This window comes from Hoplias malabaricus, chromosome 1, assembly GCF_029633855.1.
Source record: "Hoplias malabaricus isolate fHopMal1 chromosome 1, fHopMal1.hap1, whole genome shotgun sequence".
Taxonomy (NCBI): domain Eukaryota; kingdom Metazoa; phylum Chordata; class Actinopteri; order Characiformes; family Erythrinidae; genus Hoplias; species Hoplias malabaricus.
Window position 1 is genome coordinate 10555697 of NC_089800.1, and position 19188 is coordinate 10574884.

General features: G+C 39.0%; 4 protein-coding genes across 6 annotated transcripts in view; 1 reads left to right on the plus strand and 3 right to left on the minus strand.

Annotated features, from left to right (window-relative positions):
* tpk1 (thiamin pyrophosphokinase 1) overlaps positions 1-1513 on the plus strand; it is a 76526-nt gene extending 75013 nt beyond the window's left edge. For both annotated transcript variants that reach the window (XM_066678013.1, XM_066678014.1), the window contains exon 9: positions 1369-1513. In XM_066678013.1, the coding sequence (XP_066534110.1) occupies positions 1369-1508 (140 nt within the window). In that variant the 3' untranslated portion in view covers positions 1509-1513. The remainder of the gene's footprint in view (positions 1-1368) is intronic.
* A 104-nt stretch (positions 1514-1617) lies between these two features.
* Positions 1618-3664, minus strand: sec61g (SEC61 translocon subunit gamma). Its single transcript, XM_066678016.1, has 4 exons — positions 3537-3664; positions 2599-2703; positions 1980-2082; positions 1618-1779 (listed from the first exon to the last, which is right to left on the minus strand). Exons 2-4 carry the CDS (start codon positions 2690-2692, stop codon positions 1770-1772), a joined length of 207 nt encoding a protein of 68 aa, XP_066534113.1. The 5' UTR covers positions 2693-2703; positions 3537-3664; the 3' UTR covers positions 1618-1769.
* A 1448-nt stretch (positions 3665-5112) lies between these two features.
* zgc:112332 (uncharacterized protein LOC553712 homolog) lies at positions 5113-10307 on the minus strand. 2 transcript variants are annotated; one of them, XM_066676268.1, is made up of 7 exons: positions 10274-10307; positions 9981-10079; positions 9331-9486; positions 8303-8407; positions 7702-7911; positions 5679-5871; positions 5113-5420 (listed from the first exon to the last, which is right to left on the minus strand). In XM_066676268.1, the coding sequence occupies exons 1-7, from the start codon at positions 10305-10307 to the stop codon at positions 5318-5320; spliced, it is 900 nt and encodes a 299-aa protein (XP_066532365.1). In that variant the 3' UTR covers positions 5113-5317. The 2 variants fall into 2 exon arrangements, with proteins under 2 accessions (XP_066532365.1, XP_066532373.1); XM_066676276.1 differs by lacking the exon at positions 10274-10307 and having other exon boundaries at positions 9981-10078.
* A 1224-nt stretch (positions 10308-11531) lies between these two features.
* Positions 11532-17421, minus strand: si:dkey-73n8.3 (uncharacterized protein LOC100150965 homolog). The gene is made up of 7 exons (XM_066676257.1): positions 17326-17421; positions 16644-16759; positions 16110-16265; positions 15881-15985; positions 15028-15237; positions 12416-12602; positions 11532-11915 (listed from the first exon to the last, which is right to left on the minus strand). Exons 1-7 carry the CDS (start codon positions 17337-17339, stop codon positions 11813-11815), a joined length of 891 nt encoding a protein of 296 aa, XP_066532354.1. The 5' UTR covers positions 17340-17421; the 3' UTR covers positions 11532-11812.
* Positions 17422-19188: the final 1767 nt, after the last annotated feature.

The following is a 19188-nucleotide window of genomic DNA, read 5'->3' on the forward strand; positions in this document are numbered from 1 at the left end:
TAAACTGCATTTCTGTCACTGTCCACAAGATGGTGCTGTTCTCTCTTGATAAGAACAAGAGCTTCGCTGCTCTATTTTTTTTTTTTTTTACTTCCCCAAAGCATCTTAAAACTAAACATTTCCTAAATGTAGCACCTCGCTATCAGTTAAAGATTTAAACACCAACATAATTTTAAGAAACTGGGCTCAGAAACATAATAAATGATATATATATTCCAATGAGGCCAGACTCCAAGTTTCAGAAATAATTCTTCATATGCGTTTCCGAAGGAGACAGATCCGAATTGTAAGTTACAGACTTAAAATATAAATATGTAGGTCCTAAAAGATGAGAATATAAGGTGTTAGAATAAAACAGAAAATAATGTTATATTAGAAAATATTTAATATCTTGCAGTACCCACTGTGACCAGGGGATGCTTTGTTTTACACTCTGCGCTGATTTTAGAAAATTGTACTTTACATTAAAGTCTAAATATCAATTTGAAATTCTGAATTTCGTGTTAAAATCTTAAGGATTATACGTCTTCCTTAAACTGTCGAGCTAGTCGTGTCGATTGTTAGGAAAAATGCTTCATAAATTAGAAAGGAATGCAAAACATTGTCATTAGTGCTCTCAAACTAGGACCTACTGTTACACCGTGAAGTAGTGATATTGTGTAAAATATTACAGATGCTCTTTATCATACAAAGTACTGTACATTTTAAATGAGGGTTTTTTTTTTCTTTGAAGTTGTAAGGTTTACAGCAGGTCGTCTCCAAAAGGTGCTCTGCATTGTGTGTGGTGCAGGAGCCCTGTGTTCGTGGCCTTCCTTCGTGAAATGATTTGAGGCTGTAGAAGTCAGGAAAAGGGGGGCACACCACAAAAATTTACTTTTCACTGTCACTCTGGCGGACGGTACAGTGGTGCAGCAGGTAGTGTCGCAGTCACACAGCTCCAGGGTCCTGGAGGTTGTGGGTTCGAGTCCCGCTCCGGGTGACTGCGAGGAGTGTGGTGTGTTCAGTGTCCGCGTGGGTGTCCGGTTGTGCCGGTTTCCTCCCACAGTCCAAAAACACACATTGGTAGGTGGATTGGTGACTCAGAAGTGTCCGTGTGTTTGTTGCCCTGTTAAGGACTGGCGCCCCCTCCAGGGTGTATTCCCGCCTGGCGCCCAATTATTCGAGGAATGCTCTGGACTCACCATGACCCTGAACTGGATAAGGGTTACTGAATGAATGTCACTCTGGCTGAATAATGACCATGCTCCGTGTTCAGAGAGAGTACTGCTTTGTCTCCAGAGCCCAGGAGCTGTTACTCAAGAGCTTAAGAGATGTCTGGGGGAAAAAATGAAATATAATCAATTGACCTGGTGTTTTCCCCATTTACAGACAACGATGTGCTGGAGTTTGGAAAGCTTGTGAGCACATCCAACACCTACGAGGACCATGACCCCAAGCAGAGACGAAAACCTGTGACCATCACTACAGACAGGCCTCTCTTATGGAGCATGGAGGTTAAAATGGAGTAAAAATAAATAAATAAAACAAACAAATGTGCCATAGTGGAGACACAACCACAGAGCTCAATGTGCCTTAACCCAACAGTGACCTTTTAATATAAAAAAAAAAGACAAAATCAACAGTTTCCTTTGATTTATTAACACAGCCAAAAAACAATGAACATTGCACAAAAAAATAATGAAATATTGAATTTACAAATTCACTCCTCTCCCAGCACCCAACACTGTTTCATGTTCTCGACGTCCAAAAAGATTTGTGAGGTGAAGGATTTAACCACCGCTGGAAAGAGAAAAACAAATATAAAAGTCAGGTCCCACAATGATGCCACAAATATTTGATATGTAATGCCCCCCCCCCAATAAATTTTCCACTGATGCTGTTTATGCCTCATTTAAAGTCTGCTTTGAATAAAAAGATGAACATGACTAAATTAATATGCTGCATTTGTGGTTGTGTATATATTTACAAATGTGACTTACACAATGATGTTGTTAATTGGGATGTGGATGAGTTTGACGAAGAATCCGATGAAACCCATGATGGCGAATCCGATAGCCGTTGCCATGGCAATCTTCTGGAATTCTGTAACAGGGGAATTTTAAAATTAATCAGTGTTATTTTAACCTAACATCTGGGCTTTTTGTGGTATACGATTTTTAAGGCGTCTGCATACTTCCTGTAGTTGCCAGTGTTTGCCAAACACAAAATTGTGGAGAAAATTAATAACTCATGATCTTACAAGGCAGTTATGTCCCAAAACATGGCGGCTGGGCGAAGGACACGGACATACACACTATACAACAAAGCTGTGATTGGTCAAACTTGTAGGTAGATGAAGGTGCTTTTGGATTTGTGTAATCCTCACGGCAGTTGTCTCCACATAAAATATTAAGCTGAGGTCTTAAGATAAAGTATAACACCATAAGTGAATCCTGTTGGTGCAATATATAACAAAAGATAATCTGCATTTTGGACATCAACTTAGATAAAGCCTACACAAAAAAAGCAATCCTCCTTCTTGGTGTCATTTCTATCACCATCTGGCTATTTGTATCTCAAATCAGGCTTCTGTGTACAAATCTGTGGTGGATAACTGACCTTTTCTGTCTGGTTTTGTGCATCTTTTGACGAGTCTGATGGAGTCCTTCACGAACTGCCTCCCGGGCTCAACAAACTGCATGACCTGATCCATGTCTGCTTTGGCTGAAGACAGAAATACATATATATTTCAGCTAAAACAAAACTGAAGGAGTAGTACATTAGGACCACAACCTGAAAACGTACAGTTTCTAAAGTGTAAAGTTCTAAACAGTGTCTGTAATAAACACTTAACTCTTAACTCTGAGGACAATACACAACTTACATCAGGCTTTATCAAGATCCATGTTTTTTCTTAATTAAAAAAAGGTTATGTATTTAAGCTTTCTCTCCATTTAAAGTTATTAGATACAAAAAAAAATGTTAAACGTGGCTTATATTCATATACAACACTGCGATTCATGTTAAAAAGGCTTAGTGTAAGTAACATTCACAATATGAAAAACACTTCATAACCTAGGTTTGTGTTAAATAACTTGTTAAAGTAACGTGTTAAATGTATGCTCGTTTCTTCTCTACATATTTCGGACACAAATATCAACATTTTATAACTTAAATGGAATGTATAAACTGTCTTTTAGACGAGCTTAAGTTAGACTTTTCCGTTTCACATTCAATACCTATCACTATAGTAATAACGCACCCCATTTAAGGTGGAAAGGAACATTTCGAGTAAGGCCAAACCCATCCACAGTTTGTTTCAAACTAACACTGTAATAGCCAAACAGAACATAACACATTTAAAACATCCATAGGTTACACTGAAGTAATTTAACGTTCTCTTTTTAGTTAGACTAATTTCCACCGTGAAATTCGTGTCGAGAAATCCTAACGCTGTGAGAAAGGAGTAAACATTAGATACAAAACTTAGTTTAGAAGTTACACCAAATAAAACTTTAAATTCTTTAAACAAGTAAGAAGAATAGCAAAGAACCCACCTGTGTTATTAAACCAAGGTCTGAAGCGAGGTTTTAGCTGCTGCTCTTTATGTTCACTAAAGCCACGTAGTTCTTAGCTAGACCAAAAGGATGACGTTGCGTACACATACGCATGCGCACAATCCTGTTCTAGTCATAAAATGGTGCCGCCTTGTTTTTGGGGCGCGTTCAAAATGGCTCCCTCTTCCCTCTCTAGGGTACTTCATTTTTGGGTTCTGCTGCCAAACGTGTGTAATGTAATTCTCACAGTGATTTGTACATGTGTTTGATGTATACAAAAAGTATTTCTACAAAATAATAATAATAGTTTGGGTGTAGAGTTTTTTTCTGTTAACTACATAGTGCACTACGTAGGGCTTAGGATGCCAACTGAGCAACACCGTGGTATATGTTCGTCAAACCATCTTTAAAGACGAACTACACTGCTTGTTAGTGATGGGAATTTCGGCTCTTTGAGGAGCCGGCTCTTTTGGCTCGGCTCTTCATAAAGAGCCGGTTCTTTCGGCTCCTAAATGGCTCTTTGTTTTACCACTTATTTCCACTGGTACAGAACAATATTATCTACATTTTACATGACTATATGGACAAAATATTGTTCAATATTAAAAATAAGTAGTGTTGCAATGGCCAGTTGTTTTTATGGCTGTCTTGTAATAACTCACTCACACATTCAATTGTATAAATAACTTTAAATAATAACTTTAAATTATAAATAACTTTACATTTTTATTTAAACACCTTAATAAAAAAAATCACTTGTAAACTCTGAAGTATAGCCAATGGAACCCAAAAGGTAGGTATTACAAAATAGCTTATTAAATTAAATAATCATCCATTTCTGGGTAATAAAATAAACAAATAGTCTGCAAAGTGCAAAACAGCAGCATTCAACGGTAGTGATTAAAACAACCACAACTGTCAACAAATATTTAACTGATTTAACATATTCTTAATCTATTTTTTGGAAGGCAGATTGGCATTCAGGAAAACCAAGTGTCTCAGCTTGGAGGGTTGGAGCTTGCTTGTTGTTCTCTGATTGGTTGAATGACAAGCCTTAAAAAAATGGCTCGGTCTTAGACGGGACCCAGCTCTCATCGTTCACTTACAAGAGCCGGCTCTTTGAACCGGTTCGTTCGCGACCGACACATCGCTACTGCTTGTAAAAAACCGTTGAGCATGATAAATCCAGACGTGGAGACCCAAAGAAACTCGGTGTTTTCACGTGAAATAGCTCGTTGTAAATAAATGCAAAAATACCTCAGTCTTTCTTTACAGTCATATGGTGATGAGTAATGTTTACAAAATAAAAAAAGCCAATGAATTAATTTAATATTTCACAAACAGTAAACCTCATTGTGTTATCCGAGGATTTATAGTGCATGGTAAAAGTGAAAATATATATTTATTAAGTGGGTTTAAAATCCAGTAATTTATTTTTTTTTTAAATAGTAATAATAATAATAATAATAAAAAAAACACAATACAATTGAACCAGACATTGCAATTTTAACACCACAGAGACACTTTGTATCTGTAAATGTCCCTGCCATGGATCTTATGTCTGTTTTGTAGAAGTGGAAAGGGTTTTATTATTTTGGAAAATATTTTCCTTACAATGACCAAAACCAAAAACAAATGAGACATTCACAATGAGGTCTCAATGCTGATGTAATAATTTTGAAGTGTACTTTATTATTTGCTTATTACATTCATGCATATAAGGGCTTCTCAGTGTATGTTGTTTAACAGAACTCATTTAGTGTGTTATTGGCTTCACTGTATCAATCCCATTCAATGCCAAGCATGTTACAGCTGAGCTCCCACAGATTCTGAGCCATTTCATCATCGCATGCTTCTCTGGAACATCTGGCTGGTGCACAGTCACTGTGAGGAAAGCACATCCACACGGTCACATATACACAGAAACATCAATGTGTTCATGCAACAAGTTGTATATTGTGGGTTTTATACAACTAAGAGATATCCAAACCAAAAAGCTGGAGGCAACATATTCAATTGTCTACACAGCTTTGTCTATCTTCAAATCACCTGTGCTGTATTATTTACACATTTGCATCCTTTTATTGTCTTTGTGTGAAATTTATCTTGCCAAAAAGTGCACCTATGGGCTGTGATCTCTACCTGTAATACCCTCCAGTCTGTTTCTCCAGCTGTGGCTCCACAGAACAGTAGATGGATGTTTGAGCCCCCTCTGCAGATGTTTTGATGAATGGGCTGAACACTTTTACAGCAACTTGTATGGGTTTACTAAGGTTTCTCCATAGTTCTGTGCATACCACACCTGGGTGGAGTGAATACACTGTCACACCAGTACCTGAAATCAACACACACACACACACACACAGAGTGCACCATGAAGCAAGCTTAACATTTATAGGGCACATAGCCTCAGATTTCCTTCTTTTCCCTGAGGTCCTCTTGTGCTGTGTATACACAAGCAGACTATGTTCTAGTTTTGCCTTTTTTGTAATTGAAGTTTTCACTACTGGGCAGCTGTGGTCTAATGGTTAGAAAAAACAGCTTAGGACTGAAAAAGTTGTTGGTTTGATTCCCACAACCTGCAGGAAATTGAAGGCGGTGGGAGTGAAGGATCAGCACTGTCTTTCTCCCTCATTTCACGGCTGAGGTGCCCCTGAGCAAGGCACCATATCCACAACTACTCCCCAGGCGCTGGGGATGGGGACGGCTGTCCGTCACTCTAGGTGCATGTTCACAGGCCCTAGTGTACGTGTATGTGTGTGTGCATGCGCGTGTGTGTTTACTGTCACAGATGGGTTAAATGCAGAAGGCACATTTCATTGTACAATGACAAATAATTGCACATTATTGTCTTAGACTGATTTTTTTGCTCCATTTTAATAGGCTGTCTGAGATTGAGTGTTTTAAAAAATAAAAAATAAAAAAATAAGCAGAGGATGTAGAGCAGTGAAAAATCAAGGATACAAAGAAATGGTTGCCTTTGGGCAGAAGATGCAGTGTGATAGCTCATGCATGGGATTTAAACCCAGTTTTAAGGGAAGGGGAGATATATCGTGAGACCTGAACACATTGAACTGGGTTTTGTTGGATATGGGGGTGGGTCAGGGGCTTTTTAAATGCAGGAAGCAGGTAAATAAATGTAAGAATCAGGCTGTGAGGCTCTCCAAACTTTAGAGCAAAAGAAAAACACCCACTGTTGAATAAACTCACATTCCTAAAAGAGAAAATGTAGAAAAGGAATATAATTCAAAAGAGAAACCTGACAAAGAGAACAGAGAGAACTGACTAGTACTTTTTTTTTTTCATGCTTTGTAACAGGCTCAAAGAAGGACTTGGTGAAGCCAAGCCCAAGCCCAAGCCCAAGCCCAAGCCCAATAGCAGAGTACTCAAAATTACCGGCCAGTCTAGAGAAACAGAATATAGTTTCATTGTCTCATGACTAAGCACAGGCACCAGGGTTAGTCTCCCTTAAAAAAGTCAAAGAACAGGTGCTGCCCATTGCCCCTAATCGTGGTTGATTAGAATCAGCTCTGTCTCCCCCTGGTGGGCTGGAGGTGGTCTTGCAGGTGATCAAGCCACAAAGTAATTCACTCATCCATTCATATTATTTTCTTCTTTATTCCGCCTCGTCCAAAATCAGAATCAAGCTATTTCAGTAAACATGTTGAATTAGTGCTGATAAGTGGACACCCGTCTGACATGTAACATACTGAGCGAGCATGACAAGTACACAGAATATTTGCTAATATAATAAGTAATGAAAAACATTTAAAACAAAATAGACCAAAGAGTAAATAAATATAAAAATATATGACACTGATTAATGAAACATATAGTTTCTGTGAGAGAGCAGGCCGACCAACAATATTATAGGCTCCCACCATGTTGCCCCAAATTCTTTATTTTTAACTGCAGGAATAACTGCTAAATATGACCTCCTTATAGTCCACTCATATACTTTAAACTTGTTTATAAGTACACTGGAATAAATTATTACTATATATTTAAATACATTGAAAAAGACTGGGCTTATAAGCCATTCTATTTATATGCGCACATTCAATAATTTCCATGAAATGAGCCCTTTAAATGTACATTAACTGATGTTTTTTTATGTGTCTTTCTCACAAAACAAAAAAAAATTCATCCTAAAATGAACACATACCCTGCAGTCTCCTGGCCAGTGAGCGTGTGCAGAGAATGTTGGCCAGTTTGCTCTGACCATACGCCCTTCTGGGAGCATAACTCTTCTCACTGTTGATATCGTCCAGACGGATACTGCCCCAAGTGTGAGCCACCGAGGCAACGTTTACAATCCTGGCTGGGGCTGACCTCTTTATTAAGTCCAGCAACAAGTAGGTGAGAAGGAAATGACCTGAGAAGCAAGCAATTAACATAAATAAAGAGACACTTTGGGCCTTGCATTGTCTCCAGTATCCTATTTTAGCTTATTTACTAAGCACATAAATGTGTGGAAGGGGATGCGTACTAGAGAAAGGATGTAAACATGTGACTGTTTGGATGGACTGCTGGTACTGCTTCCTGTTAGTGTAACAAGCTTAAGCAATTACCAGAGAAATAGCCAAGACTAACCACAAAGCCTTGGTCAGAACAAGTTAATTAACCCCAGACTAAGGCTAAAGAACAAAGTTAGTGGCTTTGAATGCAGTAAATCTGATTTTGCTGATGCTCTGTGTCTCCTGCCCATAATCAGTCCTGATCTGAGATCAAAATGTTGAACTAAAATGGACACAGAAGGTCCCTACCCAAGTGGTTGACACCAAACTGCATCTCAAAGCCGTCTGCAGTCTTCCAGTATGGACACATCATGATGCCTGCGTTGTTGATGAGGATGTTCAGCTGCTTCTCTTCTGAAATGCAAAGCTGATCTTAGCTTGATCGATTTTTGAGCAAATATTTGGGAAGTCAGAAGCAAATTCTATGACATTAAACATCATATTATTTAGTTTATTTTAGAATGGAATTTCACAGAAGAGGGGGTTGACTGGACAGTAAAAAAAACATGTTTTCTACACCTATTAAGATTATAATATGCTTTATTCTATGTATTATAATATATACATTCATTCATTGTCTGTAAGCGCTTATCCATTTCAGGGTTGCGGTGTCGTCCGGAGCCTACCCGGAATCATTGGGCGCAAAGCGGCAATGAGGGGGCAACACAAACTCACACAACTACAGACACTTTTGAGTCACCAATCCACCTACCAACGTGTGTTTTTGGACTGTGGGAGGAAACCGGAGCACCCGGAGGAAACCCACGCAGACACACGGAGAACACACCACACTCCTCACAGACAGTCACGTGGAGGAAACCCACGCAGACACAGGGAGAACACACCACACTCCTCACAGACAGTCACCCCGAGGAAACCCACACAGACACAGGAAGAACACACCAAACTCCTCACAGACAGTCACCCTGAGGAAACCCACACAGACACAGGGAGAACACACCACACTCCTCACAGACAGTCACCCGGAGCGGGACTCGAATCCACAACCTCCAGGTCCCTGGAGCTGTGTGACTGCGACACCTACCTGCTGCACCACCATGCCACCCTATAATATATACAATAGTGTGGAAATCATGTAAAGAAAAAATAAAATTAGAAAAAACACCTTAAAATAATTAAGATATCATTGGTGTATCAGTAAAGACCCTGGACCTATGTTGGCTGAGGAAAGCCATAGAAGATAATTTAGATTAATTTATGTAGCAATTTTTTTGTTTTAATTCCAAGTTTTCAGAGACATGAAATGTTTTACTGACCTGTGTTTATAACCTCTGCAAACTCTTTGATTGATTTGATGTCGGACAGATCCAGCTTTCTCACCACAATATCCGGATTTCCAGAATTTTCCACCAGTTCCTTTCGAGCAGCTTCACCTTTCTCCAAATCCCTGCAGGCCATGATCACACGAGCTCCTGAAAATCACAGCCCAGAGCAGTGTATCCATCTATTCAGCCTGGCTCTCATGTGAATATGATACATCATGTTTTTGTTTTGGATTTTCATGTGGTAGTAATTTGGATGCATGGTTGAGTAAATGAGGCCATCAAAAGTAATTTAAAGCTCGTAAAAAACAATAGGAAGGAAGTATAATATTAACATAATCCTTATATATCATAAACCTTATATTATTTATAATAAACATACCATTAATAATATTAGCGTTGATATTTTTAGTAAAATCTGTTCTGTTGGTACTATTTAGTAAAATACTAATACTACAATTGTTACTATAGCTATCTATTATTATTCATTATTCATTATATTTACTCATATTGTTAGCAGGTTATTATTCTTGAACTTATTCTACTACTACTACTACTACATATGGCTTTGCTATTAGTATAATTATAATAGCAGTAGAATAACTACTGTTACTACTACTAATGTAAATGATGTTGAATCCTACCTCTTTTGGCCAGGTCCCGCGCTGTCTCCTTGCCTATCCCTGTGTTAGCTCCAGTGATGATCACTGTTTTCCCGTCTAGCTGCACTGGAGATGACCAGGTTCCCTGGATCAAGCGTCTGGAGGAAACATAAAAGAGAAAAACACAAAACCACAGTAACACATATAGATATAATACTGATCTAAATTAAAAAACACATATCATCACTGTCCAATAAACATGTATCTCCTAAAACGGAGACTTTACAAGTGAAGGCAGTCTTAAATTGCTATGTGAGCTATGGTCATTTCTAAATAAGTATTATTCCAATAATTTTGGATCATTTCCATTAATCAAGCTGCTGTGAAACTCTCACACAGTGCAAAGAGCCACTGATGTGTTCAAATGATGAAAATGAAAACTGCAAAATACATGGTTTTCTTTGAACAGTAATGACTTCCATTACGTCCATTCAGCCTGAAGTTACGCATCAGATTCATTAGCAAAAGAGCTTTATATAGAGACACTGTAGACTCACTACATATCCCTAATCATAAAGCATAGATTTTTACACTTTTAACTGTTAAACTATCTTTTCAAGCCAAAATATCACGTCTTGTGCAATACCAGTCATATACATGCTATATGGCTCTCTATAATATAAGGCAAAGGAAGGTCAGCTTACCTTACAGAGCACATGATTCCCCAGTCTTCCTTCTGAAAATGTTTCCTTGCCTTTCCTCACCAGGATTTCATGAAAGAGATTGAGGTTTCTGAGAGGGGGGTTTAGTCCAGCCCCTTTTAACTGTGTTATTCACTGTTACAGAGTCACTCTCGTGCAAAGAATTGTGGTCAACGGGACACACTTGAAGCTACACACCGGCACATTCACTGCTTAATGAGCTCAAACACTGAATTCCACTGTAGGGATTTGGGGGTTAGTATATGATTTGTTATCAAGAGCTGTATGTGTGAGCATTTGTCCAAATACTTTCATTGTTCTCACTCAAGGAATTTCAGCAACAGAACGAAAGCCAGTGAAGGAACTCTATGGCACTTAGACACTAAATGTCAGCCTTATCTAGTACTATTCTTGACTTCCTTGCACTTTGTTCCAAACACCAAAATTGCACTTCCGCTACTAGCCGTTTCATTAGATACAATTTGTCTTTGTCCGAAAGCCCTTGCTGAGAAAAGGAAATAGACACAAAAGAAGATCTGCAGATCATAAACAGATGTTGCTTCTGTATTTAAAACAATGAACTGGCCGTCCCAGAGCACAGAGCCCAAGTTCAGTGAATTTGTTTGGGAAAATACAGCCAATGGCTGAGAGTGAGCATTGAAAAGGTGAAAAGAAATCCCTTTCCTTAAAAAACAACAAGCAAATCTACCAAAATGCAGGTAAAAAGCAATAAACGCAAAGAGTGAACACAGTAACTACAAGGAAAAAAATAATGCTATGTGTGGTGGGACCTTTTGAACCCGGGTGAACAGAAAGTCAGTTCAGAAAAAGACATCTGCATGGTCTTTTTTCATATTTGAACATATTTATTTGTTTATTTCTTTCAGCTCATTGTACGAATAAACATCAGACATGCAAATAGTACCATGGCCTTGTCATAAAGCATGAATACAACATTCTTACTGAATTTAGATATTCCATTTCACATCCTCTTCACATCCGTCATATCATCAGATACAGTGTAGTGTGGTAGTGGTGTATATGGATCATACATCTTTGAACTGTTTTCAGTAAAGAGGATTACAAGCTGATATTAGGAAGGCTATGAAGATTCAGATGAGCTTGTTTAGAGACCATTTAACACGCAGAATCACCAGGTGAAGATGGCATATTTCATTTCCAGCGAATGCCAAGCAGATGGCAGCTGGCAGCCCAGAGCCTGGCAGCAGTGGCATCGTCTCTGGCAGCTCTGGAGCATGGTGCCAGCGCACAGTTACTGAAAACAAACAAGATTAGGGTGCTGCATTGCAATTTAGGCAAGGGCAAAGATTTACATCCATATGGTGAGGCATGTAAGAAGCAAAAAAAATAAAAGTATAAAAGGCATGATTCCATGTAAAATGTAATTTACACAATTTTCCTTTTGACTTAACAATCCAAAATTTCCATCTTTGGTTTTGGACCTGTTAGCATAGCAGTGCTAACACTCATAAATTCCCACAGGTCACTGTATCACAAACACTTTGTTTCATATTTGATGCACAGTTTGTTTTAGTCATACTGTAGTCCCTCATCAGTTGCCAGTTCCTGGCCACAGAGACACTCAGTAGTGACCAAACTGACCACTGATGGATGGGTAATGGAGGGGCTTACAAACTGTGCAGCTACAGATGGCCCCTGTAAATCTGCGCCTATATTATAAACCTTGAAGGTGTTTCTAATAACGTTTTCTGTGACTGAGAATACAAAGTAAGATGTTTATATTTCCTTGCTCACCTATAGTAGCCCCCGTTGAGAAGGTCAGGGGTCAGGGCGCAGTAAAGTGTGGTGTATGCTCCCTCAGCAGGAGTTCGGATCAGAAAGCCAAATGTCTTCACAAAGAACTGGAAGGACTTCTTCATGTGCCGGACCAGAGCAGTGTTCACCAGCCCGGGGTCAACCGCACAAACGGTCACTCCCAGATCTATCAAGGCAAGGTATGTTTATTAATAGAGTACCTGTCATACACAGCAGAGATTCAAAGTGCTTTGCTGAAACAAAAGGAACAGTAAAAAGCAATTAATCAAGAATTAGAACTAAAAACATAAAGGGCTTTTAAAAGAATTAAAACAGTGTCATAAAAGTAACGATATGATAAAAAAATTTATTTAAACATAAAACATAAAAGAATTAAAATATTACTGTTATCTAGAACCTCAGAAAGACTTTTGCATGCAAGGAAATAAAATAATAATAATAATAATAATAATAATAATAATAATAATAATAATAATATAGACAATAAATTAATGTAAGAACTAAAGTTACAGAATAAATATTGAACAACAAGAAAACACAACAGCATCAGCCTCAAATGTTGTGAACTCAGCTGACATTCTTCAGGGAATTATTCGGCTTAGCCTCACTTGCAGAAATCTGTAAATCCCACCAATAAAGCATTGATAATGCATTTTAGGGAGCGTCACATTTTATAATGTGCTCAATATACAGCAAATACACAGGGATTAATGTGAGGTCCTGTGTGGCTCATTAATCAAATTACAGCTGTAAAGTTCATGGTAATTTGACAGGGTCTTATTTTTTTTTCTCTTTACTCTCTCTCTCTCTCTCTCTCTCTCTCTCTCTCTCTCTCACTCACTCAAACACTGTAAAGCGACATTATTTCAAAGGCGCAACATATTAGTATTATTATTATCTTCTGACACATAATTAAACTGTCTTAATTATGGGAGGGGTCACTAAAGCCTCAGCAATGGCCACTGCACCCCCCTGGTGAGGAAACAAGAACCAACCTTCCGTTCCGCTTCTGTAACGCACACATTTATTCATTCATTCATTCTCTGTAAGCGCTTCAGTTCAGAGTCCAGAGACTACCTGTGATCATTTGGCGCAAGGCGGGAATACACCCTGGAGGGGGCGCCAGTCCTTCACAGGGCAACACATGAATATTTAAATATGGGCTTCTCCGTTGATTTTCGTGTGAGATAGTGAAGACAATGGAGTAGTGCTAAAAAAAAAAGTGAAATAATAATAATAATAAAAAAATTAAAAGCCATTATTATAGTCAGCCTCTCGCTTATTTATATAGATCTCAAGTTACAGCCGTTTAGGCCGCAACTTTTACCAGCCCCTAATGATTTACTGTCTATTTATCATGGAGTTTAATTCCTTATAATAATAATTAACTTATATGACACTTTAAAAAAAAGAGTTTAAAAAAACTCTTTGAAAATGAATTTATTACTGTAAGATCAAACAAAATAGACAATTATAACATAAATGAAAACATCTGAATAAAATACAGAGTGAAATAAAGCGAGAGTAAAATGATACAAACAAATAAAGTAGAATGAGATACAGCAAGCAATGGAACTATACTAATTTTTTTAATTTTCTGCATTTTTTAAAGTTATTTTAAAGAAGTGAGTGTTAATCTTCCTTAATTCTTCTTTAATCCTTGTTTTTTTAATCTTTATGCGTTATAGACTGATACATGTGAGAATGGTTTGCGCATTTACTCGCAATTCTCTATTTTACCACATGATGTCATCAATTTGCGCTCTCTCCGTAAAGTTCTACGTTTACGCATGGGTGAACCCTTGCTTAAATATACGCTCATTTTTACGCAAAGTATTTATTTATAAATAACAGTTTCTGCATGAGATGTTACGTACGCACCCTTTATAAATGAGGCTCCAGGAGATTGCCACAGCTTCTACCTGGGCTGTAAGCCAAGCATGGACTGTGGTAGGGCTGCTCCCACATGATTGTCTTTAGTCTGTCCAGCCCTGAGTACCTGTTGATGTGCTCTCAATGAAAAACACCTGGCAGTCTCACTAAGGCCGGAGATATTTTGTTTGTTGTTTATAAATCAAATGGCTGTTTATTGCCAGTGTAAATTGTTGCTGTGTGTAAATAAATGGCCTAAAAGCCAAACTGTTTCCTGCTCTACAGAGAGGTTTTATTTCCCCCAGAAAGATCTTTTAATATCCATTGTGTAGCTCAGAATCCTTTCAGTTTAGACATGAGACATTTACCCTGTGGCATCCATTAGTCACACAATTACACATCGTGCAGCAAATGTTGAGCTGCTATCTTTTGAGTGTAATTGAGTGTACAGTGAGGGGACACGGTGTATAAACTCCAAACAGCACTGCTGTGTCTGATCCACTTGTAACACACACTAACACACCATCACCATGTCAGTGTCACTGCTGCGCTCAGAATAATCCTCCACCCAAATCTTAAATTGTAAATTAATCTTACAGCTAACTGTTGTAAGATTGGTTCTCAAATGGGTTTTAGCAAAGTGTACAACAGAGTGTACAACCCAGAGCTCTTTAACTAATAACTAGAACAAGTGTCATATATAAAATGATAGCTTTTACCTTCCAGTCTTTTGGCGAGCTCTCTGCTGAAAAGAACATTAGCTAGCTTGCTCTGTACGTAGGCCTTGACCGGATGGTAGTTCTTCTCACTGTTAATGTCTTCAAACTGAATCTTGCCCATGGAGTGAGCCACAGACGACACGTTGATGACCCTGGAGGGAGCTGAGTGTTTCAGCAGGTCAATCAGGAGAAAGGTGAGGAAGAAGTGGCCTGCACAGGATGACCAATACATTGTAAATATGTTAATGTGGTAATATAAGTATAGTTTTTGGGACCCATTGCAATACTGGTTATGTACAACATCCTGACCGTTTAAAGGTGAAGAAATAAAAGTATATCACATGTTCTACAAATAGAAATCTCTTATTCAGTTCAGGGTCGCGGTGGGTCTGGAGCCTACCCCAGGAGGGAGTGCCAGTCCTTCACAGGGTGACACATTCACTCACACACTCACACCTATGGACACCTTTGCGTTGCCAGTCTACACGGGGACTTCAACCCACAACCTCCAGGTCCCTGGAGCTGTGTAACTGCGACACTACCAGCTGTACCACCGTGCCACCCTCAGGAAGGATTATGTCATCTATTTTCAGCAATGATTTACACTATATATACAGTCAGAATGTTTCACTTACACTGAAATTACTATTCAGCTTTTAAACGTACCCAGCTTAGAAGATCCCCAACTTTAGATTTTTCTGTACTGTTTTGTAAAGCACTTTGAATTTCCTTTGTGTACGAAAGGTGCTCTGTGAATAAGCTTGCCTTGCCCTGCCTTGCCTTGAAATAGCCTGTTTTATGTCTGATAACTCTATAGCTGTTAGTTTATCATGTAAAAATGTATCAGCGATACCTAAATGATTGACTCCAAACTGCATCTCGAATCCATCCTCTGTTGTAGAATACGGACACATTGCCACTCCAGCGTTGTTAATTAGGAAATGCAGAGATTTCTCATCTGAAAAACAGAAATATTTTGAATATGTTTATATCTAATCATTCAGTGTTGATGTTACATTAACTCGGTCAAACCTTTTGGACTAGTATAAAACATACAAAAATGGAAAAGAGGCATGACGCACTGTTGTAAATGAGTTCTGCGAATTCACAGATCGACTTGGTGTCGGCGAGGTCCAGTTTGTAAGGGACCACTGAGGCCACGCCCAATTCTCTAATAATTTCACTGGCCGTCTGTTCGGCCTTGGCCATGTCTCTGCAGGCCAGGATCACCCGTGCTCCTGCATATACACACAACACACAAACACACTGCTGGTTAAACAAAATCTTATATCTCACTGGATAAAAATATCACAAGCTGCAAATAATGTGGATTAGCTTGTTGCTAACATATTACTAGATTCCCTTATGGGAGCTAGCAGCAATTAACATTGCCATTGGGGTTGTTTTCTTCCTACCAACATGTGGGTTTGGATTTTGAGAAGAAACCAGAGCCCCTGGAGGAAACCCATGCAAACACAAGGAGAACACACCACACTTCTCACAGACGGTAACCCAAGGTGGATATTGAACCCACCATCCCAGGAGCCTGGAGCTGTGGGACAGATGACCATTTATGTCAGTTTATTTTACATTATTGATTCCAGTTGACTGCTCACCCCTCTTTGTGAGGTCTTTGGCCGTCTCTTTGCCGATTCCTGAGTTTGCTCCGGTCACCACAGCCGTTTTCCCATCTAACCGAACATCTGATGACCAGCTTGTGATAAAGAGCCTCCTAAACGTTAAACAAGAACATCCCAAAACACACTCACACATGCACACATCATCTCATCACAACATCTGAAGGTACAAGACCACACTGTGCAAAAGTCAGGGACCAAGAAATGAGGAACAGGATTTTCCAAAACTGGAGTTCAAAAGTTGAAGAGTAAGGGGAAACCTAAGAACTGTGCAAGATCTGGTTTTCTGCAATAATTTCCACATCAGATAAACAGCAGGTTTTTACAAAAAAAAAGAAAAAGAAAAAATAAATCTCCCCTCTTGCTGTTGAACAACTGAACACTGAACTATGTGTCTGAAAGGATGCAGAGATGAAGAGAAGGGTACTAAGCAGTTGGTAGTGTGCTCAGAGTAATTAAATGGCCTCCCCAGAACCAAAACCTCAACAACACTGAATGTGATGAGGATTACTTGGATCATGAGGCACAGAAAATACATCAAAAATCTTCCTGTACCTTGCTTTGAAAAACTGAAAGCAGGTCCCATGGAATGGCAAAAAAATATATACAGAAAAACAAGAGATATTATAAAAGTGAAATCGATGATAAAAAAAAGACGTACCTTAAGCCACTCATTGTCCACTTCACTAATGCACTGGAGGATAATTTCCTACGAACTGTGGAAGTTATAGAAGCTAGGCTCTATCTAGACAAAGTGCTCTGGAGAGCTGAGAGAGTCTTATGATGCTGGAGCTCATCTTGTACTGGAACCAAACGAGGTCAGTGAAATCCCCACTGCCGTTTTGCTGATGTCAGAACAAATGGATCCGGTCCGGTGGGCAGACACTCTGGGCTGGTTTTTGTGCTCCTTAGATGTGTGTATAATGCTGAGAACAAGCTGGAATTTCCAAGGATGGTGTGACTCTGAATCTGCACCTTTTGCTAAGACTGAATGATCAGACACAAAAACAATGCTTCATTCAGGGAGATAATGAGTGTGTTTTACTCTGATCACTTGCTGCGTACGAATGTAAGAATGCGTACGTGTGTCAAATGAGCGGATCTGATGTTGGTTCCAAATCATATGAAATGCAGGCTATAAATCTAATATTTCTCTTCAAGAGATAAGAAAACATCTGTTGTTTTATAGAGCAATATATTCTCAAATATTTCTGATAATCCAGTATAATAATGAGGATAATTTATGAAAAACAAAAGATTTCTTGTTCAATGCATGTGCTTAACCATTTGGTGATGTGGAGCCCACCAACCCACACCCTGTAAACAAGGCCACCCAGTCAGTTTTTTGTGCACTGCCTAAGTCAGAAAGCATGGGATAAAAGCAGCCGTTCTGATACTGCTCTGCTTCTGACGTCAACTACAGAGAGAATTGCCCTTAGAACTGCCCAGAGCCCCTCATCTGTATCTGTCCAATCACAACGCTGGACTTGCTTTTCTGGGAAAGCTCAAAGAGGAGGTTAAACGCATTTAAAACAGACACAGTGAGCGCAAAGAAATAAGAACACTGGAAAAAGTAGAGAAAACTAGAACAGAGAAGCAAACATGGCTAAGAACCAGAGCATAACCTTTGACCTCTTTGCTTCAGTAATGGTCTCAGCTCTTCTAGGAAGGCTTTGCATTAGATGTGGGTAAATTATGGGAAAATTACTGTGACTATTTGATGTCAGTCAGATAGACATGCTTATGTTGAATGATACGTTCTGCATCCTAAATATTACTCCAACTCATCTCTGAGAGCTCACCACTACTTTTAACCCCTCTGTCACATGCTTGGCAGACTGCATCCTTCCCTAGAAAATTAGAATCAATTTTCCATTGCAGAATAAAACATTTCTGTACATTGTAAAGAAACTGACTGCAAAGAAGCCTTAGCAGATCCACCAGGAACAAAGTGAGAAAGCCTTAGCACTCGCTGAAACCTACACTGACCATTTGACAAACTTTTCTGAGAGGCCAGTTATGTCAAACCATCTCAGGTGACAGTGGGAAACTTCATTTTCACAGCTTCTCTCTTAAAAATCCGGTGGTTTCCAGTCAAACAGGAGGAGCACCTGTGTCCATGTCTGGATTTCTCCCTGACACTCGATCCACTGTGCTGTGTTTGGACTTGGGGAACATGCAGAAGCAGCATCGAGAGTCCAAATAATGACCCCACTGCTGATTTCTCAGTGTCCACCCGCTCCCAAAACTCTCAGGAGGCATAATAACCACTCCTGATTAGTGAATGCAAATGGAGGTTTACTGTCAGCATAAACCAGAAAACAGTGATGGATCTGTGGGTGAAGCAAAGTGGAGGGAAGATACGGTGAAACATGATGTTATATTTGACCAGTATTAATTTATCTGCCTCACATCTTCTACACCTGAGCAGTTTAAAAACAACTTGTGTTATTTGGTGAAGTGTTAGCTTTCAGTGAGGAGTTAGCATTCTCTGTGTTAAAGAAATACAGTTTAGCTCAACATC

Coding starts and splice junctions, on each gene's coding strand:
- sec61g (XM_066678016.1), bottom strand. CDS start 2,692: ATGGATCAGGTCATGCAGTTTGTTGAGCCCGGGAGGCAGTTCGTGAAG. Junction 2,083..2,598: donor CACAAAACCAGACAGAAAAG/GTCAGTTATCCA, acceptor CCCCTGTTACAG/AATTCCAGAAGATTGCCATG.
- zgc:112332 (XM_066676268.1), bottom strand. CDS start 10,307: ATGGAAATGATCCAAAATTATTGGAATAATACTT. Junction 7,912..8,302: donor GTTTGGTGTCAACCACTTGG/GTAGGGACCTTC, acceptor CTTGCTTCTCAG/GTCATTTCCTTCTCACCTAC. Junction 5,421..5,678: donor CAGACTGGAGGGTATTACAG/GTAGAGATCACA, acceptor CTTTCCTCACAG/TGACTGTGCACCAGCCAGAT.
- si:dkey-73n8.3 (XM_066676257.1), bottom strand. Junction 16,266..16,643: donor CAAAGACCTCACAAAGAGGG/GTGAGCAGTCAA, acceptor GTGTATATGCAG/GAGCACGGGTGATCCTGGCC. Junction 15,986..16,109: donor CGCAGAACTCATTTACAACA/GTGCGTCATGCC, acceptor TCTGTTTTTCAG/ATGAGAAATCTCTGCATTTC.